Source organism: Manacus candei, unplaced genomic scaffold (genome assembly GCF_025592945.1).
Source record: "Manacus candei isolate 608988 ecotype Guabito, Panama unplaced genomic scaffold, ASM2559294v1 h1tg000424l, whole genome shotgun sequence".
Classification (NCBI taxonomy): domain Eukaryota; kingdom Metazoa; phylum Chordata; class Aves; order Passeriformes; family Pipridae; genus Manacus; species Manacus candei.
The window spans coordinates 83,609-98,280 of NW_026138472.1; the positions used below are offsets into that span (position 1 = coordinate 83,609).

The window sequence follows — 14,672 nt, forward strand, 5'->3', positions numbered from 1 at the left end:
GGCTATCCCCAGCTCCAGAATCCCGGCTGTCCCCTGCCCTGTCATCCCGGCTGTCCCCGGCTCCAAAATCCGGCTGGGCTGTCCCAGCTCCAGAGTCCCGTTTCTCCCCAGCTGTTCCCAGCTCTGACATCCACACTGTCCCCAGCTCCAGTGTCCTGGCTTTCTCCAGCTCTTACTGTCCCAGCTCCGGTGCTCTGTTTTCCCCCAGTTCAGCATCCCGGGTGTCCCCTTGCCCAGCTGTCCCCTTGCCCAGCTGTCCCCATTCCGGCGTTCCCGGCTGTCCCCAGTCCCATCGCTCTGTCCCCGCCCACCCCCCCCCCAGTCCCCAAATATTCACCAGAGCCAACATTTCCGGGGGACACGCAGGACAAAGGTCCCTCTCAGAGCTCTCACCGTACGTACAAGTTTATATACAGAAAGTGGCCAAAAAGGGGGAAAAACCCAGAAAAATATATATAAAGGGGAGGGGGCCAAGGTTGGGGGGCTGGAACCCCCCCCACCCACGCCCCCCCTGCTCTGTACAGGACCCGGCTGGCGCTATTTACATCGGGGGTGTTTTTACAGGGGGAGGGGGCACCGCGCCGGCGATGCCCCGAGGGGGGGGACGGCACCGGGGCTGCTCTGCGGGCCGCGCCCGCGCCGTGAAGGCACATGGGGGACCCCCAAAGGTGTCCCCGAGGGGACTCAGGCGTCTGAGGGGGGACCCAGATATCCCGGGAGTAATCGGGGGAGGGTCCCAGGCGTTCTGGAGTGATCCAGGGGCGGTCCCAAAGCATCCTGGGGATGATCCAGGGGTACACAGGGGATGTCCCGGGCACCCCACGGGTGACCCAGCGGTGTCCAGGGGGGTCCCAGACATCCCTGCACTGAACCAGGGCTGCTCGTGGGGGGTCCCAGATGTCCCCGGGGGGGTGGCAGGGGCTGGTGGTGGCAGCCGCCCGCCGGGGGCTCAGAAGGGCAGCGTGTCCATGAAGATCTTGTCGACGATGGGCGGCGGCGGCACCAGGTCCTCCAGCTTGAGGTAGAAGATGCGCTGGAGGCCCTGGGTGCAGAGGCTGCGCAGCTCCGGCAGCTTCCCCAGGAGCTTGGAGAGGCAGCCTGGCCGCCCCGGCTCGGCCCCCGCCGCTGCCACGTGGTCCTTGAGGCAGCTCACGATGCGGTTCTGCAGCTCCTCCACCCGCTTGGGCTCCTTCAGCCCGTGCCGGTCTGGGGGGCACAGGGGGCGTGAGGTCAGGGTGGGGCCGCAGGGTGGGATGGGGACACCCCACAGGGTGGGGCTGGGAGCGGGGAGGGGGGTCTCACCTGTGATGATGACGAGGGCGGCGAGGCAGGAGAAGGAGGGGACGTCGACGCTCATGCGGTGCAGGCTCTGGGAGAACTCCAGGATGGCGTCGATCCACTCCCCGAAGCCGCGCACGCACTGCTGCCGGTGCAGCACCACCCCGTTGCAGAAGATGAGTTTCCCTTCCTCTGGCTTCGAGCTGCCGGCACAAAACCGGCTGTCAACCCCCCGGCACATCCCGGGCTCGCCCCACTCTGTGCCCTGTGCCGCCCCGGGGCTCACCGGTACGCCAGGCGCAGGATGAAGAGCTCCAGGAAGGCCGACTCCAGCAGCAGGTCCTGGTCCTCCTTGGGCAGCTCGGCGAATCCCTGGATCTTCTCGGCCCACTTGCGGATGACGTCCATGGAGCCGGTGAGCAGGTCGTAGAACTGCTGCACGTCCACCGAGTCCTCCTTCTCGAACGGGCACGGCGCCGACTCCTGGAACTGGGATGGCAATGGGATCAGGATCCGGGATGGGGACGGGTCTGAATCCAGCATGGGGACAGGTCAGGAACAGGGATGGGTGGGTTAGGATCTGTCCCCAGCCCTGGCAGGGCCCCAGGGTGGCACTGGCCTTACCTTGGAGTAGTCGAGCTTGGTGGCACTGGGGATGGAGTCGATGTGTGCCCGCACCAGGGAGGTCATGAGGCTGACGGGGGACACGTCCAGCGGCTGTTTGGGCTTGGAGGGGAGGCGGCCCCGCCGCCCCTTCAGGCTGTCAGTCCGGACCACTGTGGAGAGGGACATGCCATGAGCGTGTTTGTCCTCAGCGCGGGCTGCAGAGCAGGAATCCCACACTCCTGCTGGGACCCCGAGCCCAGGACGGGACCCCCGTACCTTCTTTGACCATTCCGACGGCCAGGCACTTCTGGAAGCGGCAGAACTGGCAGCGGTTCCTGCGCCGCTTGTCCACGGGACAATCCTTGTTGGCCAGGCAGATGTACTTGGCGTTCTTCTGCACCGTGCGCTGCGGGTGGGGAAGGAGCGGCCGAGCTCAGCCCGGGGCGCCGAGCTCCGAACAAAAGCCCTTCTGTCCTCCCTTGCCTCCCGCTCCAGCCCCGGCATCCGGCTCCGCGTCCGTGGGGAGGGCTCGGGGCCGCGCTCCCCGCCCTGCCCCTCCCCGGGGTACCCCGCGGCATCCTCCGGCTGCCGCAAAGCCTTGTGGGAACATCCCGGCGGCGGCGGGGCGGGGTGGGGCGGGGGGGCGGGGGGTCCCCCTTACCTTGAAGAAGCCCTTGCAGCCCTCGCAGGTGCGGACGCCGTAGTGCTGGCAGGACGCGTTGTCCCCGCACACGGCGCAGCGACCCTCGCCCGCCCCGGGGCTGCGCACCTTGGTGGGCGCCAGCGCCGGCCCCTCCAGCAGCGGCGAGGTGGGGGCCAGGGGCAGCCCCGCGAAGCCCCCGGGGGGTCCCTGGGTCGGGGGGAAGGCGTCTGTGTCCAGCAGCCGTGGGTCCACGTGGGGCGAGGGGCCCGGCTGCCCCTTCAGGGTCACGGGAGACCCGCCGGGGCTGGGGGCCGGGGGCCCGAAGGCGAAGAAGGGGGGCTGCGACCCCCCGCCCTTGGCCGGCTCAGCCCAGGGCTGCCCACCCTCGTAGTTCGGCAGCGGCGAGAACGCCCCGAAGGAGCCCTCCCAGCCCGGGGCCTGCTGGAAGCCCGGCGTGGCGGGCGAGGGGACGGAGCAGGGGCTCCCGTAGCAGTCCGAGCCGCTGGAGGAGAGGGTCTCGTCCGGCTGCCCCCCGAAGGCGCTGGGATAGCAGCCGTACACCTGGAAGTCCTCCAGCTTGAAGGCGGTGGCGGTGCTGGACTGGCCGCTGGCCGGCAGCTGGTAGAGGAAGGCGTCGAACTCTCCGGCGTAGCCCTCCATGAAGGTGCTGAAGCTGGGCAGGGCGGGGGCGGCCGCCAGGTCGGCTCCTGCCACTTCCATGGGGAACCGGCCGCCCTCGGGGCTGAGCAGCTCGGCCGGGCAGCGCTCGCAGGGGCCGGCGCCCGCGGTGCCGTACTGCGCCTGGATGCAGGGCATCTCTGTGGGGAGAGAGGGGCGTCAGCGGGGACCCCGCCATCGCCCCTCCGCCATCCGGGCAGAGCCTGGAGATGGGGGGAGAACGGCTGGAGCTTCCCCAGGATCCCACTCGTGCCAGAACCAGGCCCCTGGGGCTGCTGGCTGTCCGGTGGCGGCCACCCCTGTCCCTGGGAAAGGTCACGGCACAGCCAGTGGGCGCAAAGGACATTCCCCAAATCGTCGACTTAGCAAAGTCCCCCAAAGGGAAGGAGGGAGGAATGCGACCGGCGGATTCCCAAACCCCAGGGCTGGCCAGGGGAAGTCAGAGCTGAGGCTGAACCAGATTTCAAGGATCCCGCTGCCCTCATAAGCCATTCTGGGGCCTTGTGGTAACAGCAGTGTTGGCAGACTCTCAGAGGAGGGGGGAGAGGAGCCCACCCACAGCCCCCGGCGCTGCACATGGACCCGGCACCATGTGAGACAACCCGAGTCCTGTGTCCAGCTGAAAGCCAAGCCAGGAGTGACCCCGATGGCAAGACGATAATGTAATTCATCTCGCAGACCTTTAAAGGTCACCCTGCGCTGGCCCCCGGCCGCAGCCCCGGCACGGCCCTGCTGCCAGAGCTCCGCCGGCCCCCGGCTTCCCCCGGCCAAATCTGGGCAGCTCTCGCCGGTGCCTGGAAAGCCGATACCCACCGGGAGCCAGGTTTAAAAATACCCAGCGTGCATCCAGCCCCGGCACCCACGGGGTGGCACCGGCCCCACTCCCAGTGTCCCAGTGGGGTTTGTGCCTGTCAAGCTGGGCTCGGAGGGTGAGTTCAGGGGGTACAGTGACCCCCCCCGGTAAACCTCCTGCCCCTGAATGCGGACGAGGGGACCTGAGGCCACGCTGGGGACACCACCCCGGGGGACACTGGCTCTTTCCCTTGCCTGTCTGCAAATCCTGACAGATGCAAAGCCCCGACCCTTCCCGCGGCCCTGGTGATTCAAACGATTTTGCCCTTTCCCACGTGCCGGTGGCTTTTGGGGTCCCTCCTGCCATGACCTCCCCGGGGACAGGGCACAGATTCCTGCAGCAGCCCCCGCGCTGCCCACGGCTGGGCACTAATTGCAGATTCCTCATTTGGGAGTGCAGGCAGCTGCCCGTGCCCAGTCCGGAGGCTGCTGCCTGCACGGGCGGGTGGCAGCCGCTGGCACCGAGCCCCGGGCCACAGGCAGGCGAGAGCAGCCGGTGGCCCCGGGGGCGGGTAACGCTGCCCACAGCCCTGCCGGCACCTGCTGCCCGGAGCGGCCGCTGCCAGGTCTGCGTGGGCAGCGGGGGGTTTGCCTGCAGGGGGCTGGCCTGAACACCCCTGCCCGCACTGCCAGGTCCTGGTGCTGCCTGCACATCCCTGCTTGCACTGCCAGGTCCCCGGTGCTGCCCGCACGCTCCTCCTGCCCGGTCCTGCCCACTCTGCTCGGGGATCCCAAGGTGATGCCCGGTATGGGGTGACTCTGCCCCCCACAGCCCTCAGAGCCGCGGGTCTCCCGGCTGCAGCTGGTCCCTGTTTAGGGTGCCGGGATGGGGGATCCAGCCCGGTCCCCCATAGTCCAAGAAGTGCCTCCCGATCCTGTGCAGCTCCTCACAAAGGAGCGATGTCAGGCTCTTCCCCGGACCCCCAGGACAGGGACCCCTCACTCTGCCGGCTCCCGCCGGGTGCGCATCCCCCTGGCTCCTCCCGGTGCCACCGGGACTCCCGACCCAGTTCTCCCGGTGCCACGCGGGATGCCCGACTCGGATCCCCCCCGGTGCCACCGGATACCCCCGAGGGCCGGTCCCGCGCGTCGCTCACCACCCGGTCCCCTCCACCGGGATCCCCGACGCTCCCCGGTGGCACCGGGAGCTCCTTCCACCGTGTCCTTCGGACACACGAGCCCCGGTTCCCCCCGCTGCTGCTCGACCCCACGCACTTTGTAGGACGTCCCACGCCCTGAGCCCCCGGTGCCACGGGGATGCCCGACCCGGATCCCCCCGGTGCCACCCGGGACACCCGGTCCTCTTCCCCCCGATGCCACCGGGACACCCGACCCCGTGCACCTCTCGATGCGCTGCCCCCCGCCCCCGCTGCCCGCGGGACCCCCCCGCCCACGGTGCCCCCCGCCCGGTGCCCGCATCCCGGTGCCGCCCGTACCCGGGTGCCGGCGCGGCGGCGCTCCGGTCCCCGCTCCTGCCGCCGCCGCTCCGCGGGCTCCGCCGGGCTCCGACCCCGCCACTACTTTCTCTTAAGCGCTCGGTGACGCGCGGGGCGGTGCGGGGCCGGTGACGCACGGGGGGGGCGGCCCCGGCGGGGGCGCGGCCGTGACGCACGCGGGGTTCCATTGACGCACCCGCGGCCCCGGCTAAAAATACCCCCGCGGCCCCGGCTAAAAATAGCGCGGGCGCCCCTCGCCCCCCTCCACATCCCCCCTCCGGGGCTCCCGGGGCCGCCGGCGGGGGGAGGGAGGCCCCGGTGTCGGGGGTATCCCCGGTGCCCCCAGCCCGGTGCCCCTTCGGCATCCCCGGGGCTGGCATCCCCCGGTGTGTCCATCGCCGGTGCCTCCTCGGTGCCGGTATTTCCGGTGTCCCCTCGTTGCTGGTACCCCGGTGCCCCCATCCCCTGTGCCCCTTCGGTGCCAGTATCTCCGGTGCCGTTCTCCCCGGTGCCCCCCGGTGCCGTTCTCCCCCGGTGCTCTCCTGTACCCCCGGTGCCGTTATGCCCAGTGCCCATCTGAGCCGGTATCTCCGGCGCTCAGCAGCGCCGGTACCCCCGCTCTCCTCCCGCTCCGTGCCCGGGTGCGGGGTGGGTGACGCGGGGTCCCGCCCCCGCCCCGGTCCCACGGGGAGCCCCTGGCCGGGGCGATGGAAAGAGCGGCGGCTGCTGGCGGGCGCCGGCGCCGGGAACAGCGCCCGCGGGCTGGAAAGATGAGCTCAGCCCGTGCGGGGCCGGGCCGGGCCCGCGGGAGGGCGAGGGGTGGGTGGAAGGGACCCAGTACCCCCCCGGTACCATCCCGGTATCTCCCCACCTGGTACCCTCTGGTACCACGCCGGTACCCCCCCCGAACCCTCCGGTACCATCCAGGTACCACCCCGGTACCCTTCGGTACCACCCCAGCACATCCCGCAGTACCCTCCGGTGCCACCCCGATACCCTCCGGTACCAGTCCCCTTCCCGTACCCTCCGGTATCCCGTTAGATGGGGGTCGGCAGAACGCGGGGTCGGCAGAACGCGGGGTTGGCAGCCCCGTTAGTGCCCCCCGTTAGTGCCTCCCGCAGCGGCAGAGCCCCTGGCACGGTCCCACAGTGCTGGGTGGGCATCGGTCCATCCCCCGGCGTCGGGACGGCGCTGCCGGGATCACCGGTACCGGGACCCTCCCCGGCTTCAGAGGACCCCCCGGCCCGGCGGGGGAGAGCCCGGCACCGGAGGGGCCCGAGGGGCGCACGGGGGTACCGGAGGTGGCTGCTCGGGGTCGGGCGCCGTCGCTGCCTCCTCTCACTGCCCGTTACCTCCTTCCGGCCCCGGTTCCCGCTGTCGCCCGCCCCCGACGGGGCTCCGTGACATCACACCTGCCCGCTGACGTCACACCTGCCCGCTGACGCCTCGGGGATCCCGCGGCACCAGAGGGGCCTCCCCCGCGGGGATCCCCCGGGCCCGGCGGGACCCGCCGGGGTCCCCGCGCCCCGCACAGACGGTACCGGGACTGCAGCCGGTGCCAACCCGGGGGTACGGACAGGAGCCCCCCGGGACGGACCCCGAGCTGTCAGGGGTCCCGGAGCCGACGGGGGGCCCAAAGCCACGGGGGGCACGGAGCGTGGTGGCTGCAGCCCCCCGCACCCCTCGCTCAGCAGCGGCGTTACCGGAGGCAGGAGGGTGATACCGGCAGCCCCCGCACCCGGGATTAGCTGTACCCCGGGAGAGGCCGCGGGGACCGGGATGGCTTCGGGGAAGGAAACCCGAGCCAAGCCACCCCGGCAAGGCCACCGAGCTGCAGGGGAGGACCCCGGCTCGCACCGGCCCTGGGATGCCGGCTCCATCCCGACACCCAGGTGCGGCCACAGGGACACGGTGGCCACCAGCCAGCCCTCTCCGAGCCCCAGGGTGGGGGTCGGGGCTCGCAGGGTGCCCACGGCCGGCGCTGGCTCCCTGCCCCGGGCCTATATTTGTCGGTAATGACAGGCTGCTCCGGGGCGTTCCCGGTCCGTACCCCGCAGCCTCAGCCCCCCGGCCCTGCCCGGCTCAGCCGGTGCCACGCGTGCCCCCGGTGTCCCACTGCCACCTGCCCATTCCCGGGCACACGCAGCCACAGGTCCGGGCTATAAAAAGCTCGGTGTGGGGTGGCAGCTGCGACGGGGGGTCCCGTGATGGCCGTGACAGGGACGGGGTGCTCCGACCCTGGCAGTGAGTGGGAGAACGTGAGCCGGGGCTGCCGGAGCCAGACCATAAATGTCCAAGCGCGGAGCCGTCCTGGAACACGGACAAGGCAGGAGAGTGGCGGGGAGCCAGCCGGGCCCCCCACTCCACGGCACACACGTGTGCACACACGGCACCCACGGGCACCTGCAGCCTCGGGGGTCTCACCCCCCAAATCTCCAGCAGATCCCCCTGGGATCCTGGGGGGGGGGTGGCCCGAGCCATGGGACACTCCAGGAGCTCGGAACTGGGGCTCCCCGGGGTTCCCCACACACGCGATGACCCAGCCAGAGGGGAATTTGAGGCACGGAGGGCTGGGGGCTCCCGGGGCTCCCTGGAGAGCTCGGGAATCCCCGCGCGGAGGAATCCCCGGGCGAGGGAGTCCCCGCGCACTCACGGGTGCTGCTGCAGCACCCGGAGGGTCTCTGCGTCCCCCAGTTCCTCTGGATGCCGCTGGGAGTCCACTCCAGTGCCCGTCCCGCGTGGGCACCCCATTCCCCGCGGGCGGAAGGGCTCGGGGTGGGACCCGCTTCCCGCCGGCTGCCGGAGGAAACGGGGCAGGAAGGGCCTGGCCGGGGCCCCGCAGAGCCGGGACGTGGCCCACGGCACCGGGGGCTGCGGCGGGCGGGGGGACACGGGGGGTCCTTGGGAACCCACGCAGGTCCAAGGTGACATCAGTCTGTCGCCCCAAGGCCGCCCCGCCCGGAGCCCAGCGGGGAGGGCAAAGGGGGCAGCGCGGGGACTGAGGGGGGGCTGCAGCCTGGTGGGCTCCCCTGTGGGACACAGCCCCCCCAGCCAGCCCACCCCGCTCCCCACGGGGCTCTGTCCCCCCCCAGTCACAGCCACACGTCGCTGCAAAACGTCTCTGTATTGGCGAGCGCTGGTGCGGTACAACAGCCCCGGGGGGGCGGGGGGCGGGGCCCCCACAGCCCCCCAAACCTGGGGGACGCAGGGCCCCCCAGTGCCCACAGGGAGGAGGGCACCGATTCCTGAGAGCAGCAACGGCTCCGTGAGCCGTTTCGGGAGGGTCCTCACGTCTGTCCCTCGGTGTCACGTCTGTCCCTCGGTGTCACATCTGTCCCTCGGTGTCAGGACCCCCCCGGCCTGGGGGGGGGCCAAACCGGGACCCCTGGGGCCAACCCAAACCTCCTTCCCCCGGGGACGGGGGGATGAATCCCCTTGGAATAAATAAATAAATAGTCCTGGGGGGGTGGGGACCCCCGGCTAGAGGTGACTCTCCTCCTCCTCCAGTGCCCGGTTCAGTCCCGGGATGAACTTGAGTAGCCGCCGGCGGAAGCTGCTGTGTCGGCCCTTGCGGGGGGCGGCCGCCCCCTCCCCGGGGTCCCCGGCCCGGGCCCAAAGTCGCCCCGCGGCCCCCACACCCCCGGCACACTTGAGGCTGGCGCTGCGGGCCAGGGCGGGCCGGGGGCGCGGCGGGGGGGGCGCGGGACCCCCACTGTCCCCATCCTTGTCCTTGTCCCCATCCTTGTCCCCATCCAGCGAGTCGGCGGAGGCGAAGACGCAGGTCTGGTACAGGGAGTCGTCGCTGCCGCTGGCGCGGGAGGAGCCCCCCGGCAGCCCCCCCTCCCCCTGCAGGCACCAGCGGATGGACTCCAGCGTGTCGTAGATACTGGGATCCTTGGCCACCACACCTGATGGGGGACACGGAGGGGGGTCAGGGGGGCCAGGGGGTGCCCCAAAGCCCCCACCCCCCAGCCCCCCGGCCCCCACTCACCCCGCACCAGCCGCTGCTCCTGCACCATCAGCGAGCGATACTCCCCCCACTTCTCATAGAGGGTTTGCTGTGGGAAGGGTGTCGGGGGTGAGGACCCTGCTGGAGGGATCCCCAAACCCTCCTGACCCCCTCAGGGCCCCGCTCTCACCTTCAGGTACTGCAGCCGGGCTTCCAGCTCTGCCCTCCGGATGGACGTCCCATAGAGCGTGTCGAGCCTGTGGGGCAGCAGCCGTCAGCGGGGGGGAGGGCTGGGGCCCCCTGGGCCCCCCCCGAACCCCCCCAGCTCACCGGAGCACGTTGCCTGAGCTCTTGATGATCTCCACGATCTCCCGGTGCCGGACGCCCTCCACGTTCAGCCCGTTCACCCCCGTGATCGTGTCCCCTGGAGGAAGGGGGGGGGCGAGGGGGTGAGCTCAGGGCAGCAGGTCCCCACTGCCGGGGTCCCCCCCCCGAGCCCCCCGGGGTGTGCTCACCAGCCTTGAGCCCCGCGGCCTCGGCCGGGCTCCCGCCGTGCACGCGGCACACGAAGGTGAACATCTCCACGCTGTTCCTGTCCTGGTGGTGCAGCCCGTAGGTCTGGAACGGGGGGGGGGGGGGGGGGGGGCTGGTGAGGGGCGCGGGGACCCCCACCCCCAACCTCCAAAGTGCCCCCGAGCCCCAGGGCCCCCCAGCAGCAGCCACGGGGCAGCGATATCAGTGTTTAATTGTTTAATTGTTTAATTGCCGGTGGGTGATGAGGGGCAGCCCCCCGGCCCCGGGGAGGGGGGTCTTGCCCCGATGGCTGCGCCCCAGTGGGGCCCCCCCGGGCTGCCCCCGCGGGCACGGCCGGGGGAGGTTCGGTAACACGGTGGCTCTGTCACTGCTAAAAATAACCCCTGGCTCAGAGACAACTTAAAAATACCCTCGATGCAAAGCAAGGTGCGGGCTGGCAGGGTGGGGAGCAGGGCACGGCACGGCTGAGCACGGCACAGCTCGGCTCAGCTCGGCTCGGCTCGGCTCAGCTCAGCTCGGCTCAGCTCAGCTCAGCTCAGCTCAGCACCCACCTGGATCTCGAAGCCGAAAGACTCCTCTGCCTTCTTCTCCAGCGTCACCACCCTCCTGGGGGACACGGGGATCAGGGACAAGGCAGAGACCCTGGCAACCCCCAACCCACCTGCACGGACCTTGGGCCCTTCTCAAAATGCTGCTTTGGGGACCCCAAGGACAGGACCCCCCTCCCCAGGATGGGACCCTCCCGCAGGATGGGATCCCCCCAGTCGGCCTTGGCCAGAGCCCTGCAGCCTGTCCAGCACCAGGCAGGCTCCCCACAGGGTTTGGGGATGTCAGGGCCCTCCAGGGAGTGTGACCCCATCACTGCTCTCAGGTTCCCCCCCAAAATCTCCCCCATTTCCAGCTCTTCCTGGAACAGTGTCCCAGGGACTCCAGCCCCACCCCTGTGTCCCCCTGTGTCCCTACCTCTGCTCCTCCGGGGACTGGCTCGGGGTCGCCCACCTGAACCCTGCGTCCTGCAGCAGAGGAAGAGCCATCACTGGGGGACACCCCAGGGGACATCCCCCCCTGCCACCCCCTCCAGGGACAGCCGAAACGGGGTGTCCCACCAGGGCAGCACCAAACCCCTGGGGAACACTGTGCCAAGCCGGCACCGAACCAGCACCCGGGAGCCCCCCCAGCCCCGCGGCCCCCCCCGGGCTGGGTGGGCATAAGAGGGCTTTGATCGGCGCTCAAAGGCACCCTCAGAGCTGCCCCGTGCTCCCCCCACGCTTTGACGTCAACCGCGCCGCACCCACCCCACGCCGCGCTCGGGGGGGGGGGGGGCCGGCACAGAGGGGCCCTTTTGTGGTCACAAAGTCGGTTTTTTTCATGCAAAATTCTCCCCCCCCTCCCGGCCCGGACAATGCCCCTGTTGTGGCGAGGCGTGGGCGGGCGGAGGGACCGGCCGGGCACGGCAGGACCCTCGCCGCGGGGCAGGAGGTGACAGGGCTGTCCCCAAATGCCCCTCCGAGGCCGCGGGGCTCCAGCGGCCGGCCCGGTGCGGGCGGTGTCACCGCGAGCTGCGCCTCCGGAGTGGCACGTGGCGCGTCTTTGGTGGCACCGGCTCCGTCCCCGCTGTGCCACGTGGGTGCCACCAGCCCCGCAGGTGTCACCGGACGGTCCCCGACCGCATCCGAGGGCGTTTTAAGTGCAAAACCACCCGGATCGGGGGCTTTTGTCACAGGGAAAGTTGCCGCCCGTCACTCCGGGCCGCCCGTCACTCCGGGCCCCACGTCACGGCAGTGACGGGAAGGTGACGTGGGATGTCCCAGACCCCTTGGGGACGTCTCCGGTGGTGGCCTTGGCCGGTGAGGGGGAGCCGGGACACCGCGCGTGAGCCGGGTTGTGCCAGCGCGGCCGCGAGGCCACTTCTGCTCCGGATGTCGGCTCCGCTCTCGCTTCCCCACAAGGCTCAGGAAGCGCCGCGGGGCCGGGGGGGAGCGTCGGGGCGGTGACAGTCCCAGCGCCACCGCAAGAGGCTTTTCCAGGGGCGTGGGCGCAGAGGGCCCCGTGCCCCACCAAAGCAGACATGGGGTACCCTGTGCCCTGTTCCCCCCATCCTCTCCAAAGCAGACATGGGGTACCCTGTGCCCTGTCCCCCCCATCCTCTCCAAAGCAGACCCGGGGTACCCTGTGCCCTGTCCCCCCATCCTCTCCAAAGCAGACATGAGGTACCCTGTGCCCCGTCGCCCCCTGCCCTCCCCCTGCAGCAGAGCCCAGGGGGGCTGTGGGGACACGCCTGCCCCGGTGCCAGGGCCGCGTACACCAGGGTGGGAGCCTGGCCCTGTGCCCCAAAAACTACAAGGCAGGACATGGGAAGAGAGCAGGACAGGACGAGGGGCTTGGGGGGCCGCGGTGGAACAGGGAAGATCCCGCAGAATAACGTGGGGAGGGACCTGGACAGGACGTGGGGCTTGGGGAGGACACTGGGGTGGGGGCGCAGGGACAATACCGGGGCAGGACGTGGGGAGGACCCGGGACAGGATGTGACGCCTTGGGGGACAACACTGGAGCGGGATGGGAACACTGGGAAGATGGTGGAGCAGGACGGGTCCGGAGGGAGGAGATGCTGGGGCAGAGCGAGAGGCTGGGGGAGGTCACCGGGCCAGGACCGGGACACCGGGGCGGGACGGGGACACGGAGCGAAGCTTTGGGGGCTCCCGGGGGCAGGCCGGGGGGGACCTCGAGGCAGGACAAGAGCCCAAGAGAAGACGCCGGAGCAGCCCCGCCGGAGCAGCGACCGCGCGGGACGGGGACACCGCGCACCCCCTCCCTGCTCTCCCCGCACCCCGGTTACCGCTCGCGGCGCCGGTTCCCGCACCGGCCCCGGTGCACGAGCCCCCCGAATCTCCTACCTTGCGCACGCGGGGCAGGGTCCCGCCGGCCGCCGCCAGCGCCCGGTACAGCTCGGCGGGGCCGGGGCTCTCCGGGGCCGCCGCCGCCGCCACCGCATCGTCCTTCGGCCGGAGCCGCCGCCGCCGCCGCCGCAGGGTCATGGCCGGGCCGGGCCGCCCCGAGCGCCGCTATATGGGCCCGGCGGGCGGGGACAGCGCGGGACGCGCCCGTTTCGGGGCAAAACACGCCCCTTTGTGGCTTAAACCGCGCCTATTTGTCTCTAAACTGCGCCTTTCGCGGGAAGCCCGGCCCCGTGTCCGGCATCGCCCCCGCCCCGGGTCCTGCGTGGGGACCATGTGGGGGGTCCCGGGGGTCCAGCTGGGGGTCCTGGGCAGGGATCCCCTTGGGGTCCAGCGTGGGGGTGCAGGGGGGATGTCCTGCGCGGGGTCCAGCGTGAGCGATGAGGGGGAGAGTCCTGCGTGGGGTCCTGCTCGGGGGACCCTGTGGGGTTCAGCGTGGGGGTCTGGGGGTGCTGCTGTGGGACAGCAGGGAGAAGGGGGAGGTGGTGACCGGGGGGTGCGGGGTGGGACACTGCCGGGGGTGTCACGGGTGGCACCGTGGGGTGCCAAGGAGTGGCCCCAGGGATTACATCGGGGATGATTCTGGGGAGAAACCAGTGGGTTTCCGGGCGCGGAAGCGATGCCGGGCTCTGCCGTCCCCCCGACAGCTGCCACTGCACCCCCCCAGGCCACCCCCCGCCGCCAAAGCCGCATTTGGGATTTAACGGGAGCTGCAGCAGGGGCGGCCACAGCCCCGGGCCCGGCTCCCAGCGGGGGCGGCCGAGGGGGGATTTAAACCGTTCCTGCGCGATCCGTGCCCGCGCCGAGCCGGGACACGGCAGGAAAGAACAATTCTCGGAGGCAGCCGCGGTGTCTGGTGCGGACACGTCGCTCCGGCCGCCCCTCGCTGCGCCGCGCCGGGAGGCAGCGGGAATTTTCCAGCCGAAGTCGAGAGCTTTGCCCAAATGTTTGTCTAAAATTCGCCAAAAAAAATGAAGATCGTAACAATCCCGCTGGCGTTCCACCCAAACCTCCCGCCCACAGCCTGGCCTGGGGTTACCAGGAGGCAAAAGCTTTCTCCTGGAGCGGAGCTGCTCCGGGTTGGAAGTGCTGGGGAAAGGATGGGATCGAGCCCACCCCGAGGCACCAACCCCCTGGGAATGAAGAGGAACGTGCCATTCTGTTCCCGAAATCTGGTCATGATTTGGCCCCCTGGCTGAAGCCAACCCAGACTGTTTCCCCATCCCATTTCCTAGAGGAGTAAAGACAAATTTTGCTTAAAAATTCCCCATATTCTCATCCCACTGCTGCCTCTGCTTCCAGGACGGGGTTGGATTTTCCCAGGGACCACAGCAGGAGCTGCAGACAAAGCTGGGAATGAGGAGGGACGAGCCCAGATGGCGACTCCCCCTCCCCAGCATGTCTGAGCCCGGGGGGACCCCAGGCCCCGGCGGATTTTCCCCTTGATCCGCTCACAACAGGCTCGTTTGCAGGAGGCTCTAATTAGGGAGAATTAGTGGGGGCATTTTGCACAGCACCGGTTGCCCTTGGAGCAAACGGGATTTTAGAGGGACGTGGGGAGGTTTGCTCTGGGATTTATCCTTTCTGGAAGAAGCTGTGGGAGATACAGGGATGCTCCAGGGGGATGCCCACTGTACCCACCACATCCCCAGGGATGCTTTGGGGGGATGCCCACTGTACCCCCCCCATACTCCCTCTTGCTCTGGGCCTGTCCCCAGAGAAGGAGCCCCGAGCTCAGCTGC

The 14,672-nt window shown here is 70.2% G+C and overlaps 2 protein-coding genes across 2 annotated transcripts; both read right to left on the reverse strand.

Annotated features, from left to right (window-relative positions):
- Positions 1-348: 348 nt before the first annotated feature.
- Positions 349-5,599, reverse strand: NR4A1 (nuclear receptor subfamily 4 group A member 1). The gene is made up of 7 exons (XM_051776039.1): positions 5,494-5,599; positions 2,546-3,345; positions 2,161-2,290; positions 1,903-2,054; positions 1,565-1,767; positions 1,303-1,481; positions 349-1,206 (listed from the first exon to the last, which is right to left on the reverse strand). The coding sequence occupies exons 2-7, from the start codon at positions 3,341-3,343 to the stop codon at positions 950-952; spliced, it is 1,719 nt and encodes a 572-aa protein (XP_051631999.1). The 5' UTR covers positions 3,344-3,345; positions 5,494-5,599; the 3' UTR covers positions 349-949.
- Positions 5,600-8,598: 2,999 nt separating this feature from the next.
- Positions 8,599-13,037, reverse strand: TAMALIN (trafficking regulator and scaffold protein tamalin). The gene is made up of 8 exons (XM_051776040.1): positions 12,871-13,037; positions 10,940-10,989; positions 10,528-10,582; positions 9,958-10,060; positions 9,773-9,866; positions 9,633-9,699; positions 9,485-9,551; positions 8,599-9,401 (listed from the first exon to the last, which is right to left on the reverse strand). Exons 1-8 carry the CDS (start codon positions 13,009-13,011, stop codon positions 8,974-8,976), a joined length of 1,005 nt encoding a protein of 334 aa, XP_051632000.1. The 5' UTR covers positions 13,012-13,037; the 3' UTR covers positions 8,599-8,973.
- Between the last annotated feature and the right edge of the window lie 1,635 nt (positions 13,038-14,672).

Bases quoted from the DNA above. Each gene is read 5' to 3' on its own strand.
- TAMALIN (XM_051776040.1), bottom strand. From the start codon at position 13,011: ATGACCCTGCGGCGGCGGCGGCGGCGGCTCCGGCCGAAGGACGATGCG. The intron at 10,990-12,870 runs GTAGGAGATTCG...CCTCTGCTGCAG, and splicing joins CCCTGCCCCGCGTGCGCAAG to GACGCAGGGTTCAGGTGGGC. The intron at 9,867-9,957 runs GTGAGCACACCC...CCCTTCCTCCAG, and splicing joins GGCCGCGGGGCTCAAGGCTG to GGGACACGATCACGGGGGTG.
- NR4A1 (XM_051776039.1), bottom strand. From the start codon at position 3,343: ATGCCCTGCATCCAGGCGCAGTACGGCACCGCGGGCGCCGGCCCCTGC. The intron at 2,055-2,160 runs GTACGGGGGTCC...CCCTCTCCACAG, and splicing joins CGTCGGAATGGTCAAAGAAG to TGGTCCGGACTGACAGCCTG. The intron at 1,207-1,302 runs GTGAGACCCCCC...TGTGCCCCCCAG, and splicing joins CGCCCTCGTCATCATCACAG to ACCGGCACGGGCTGAAGGAG.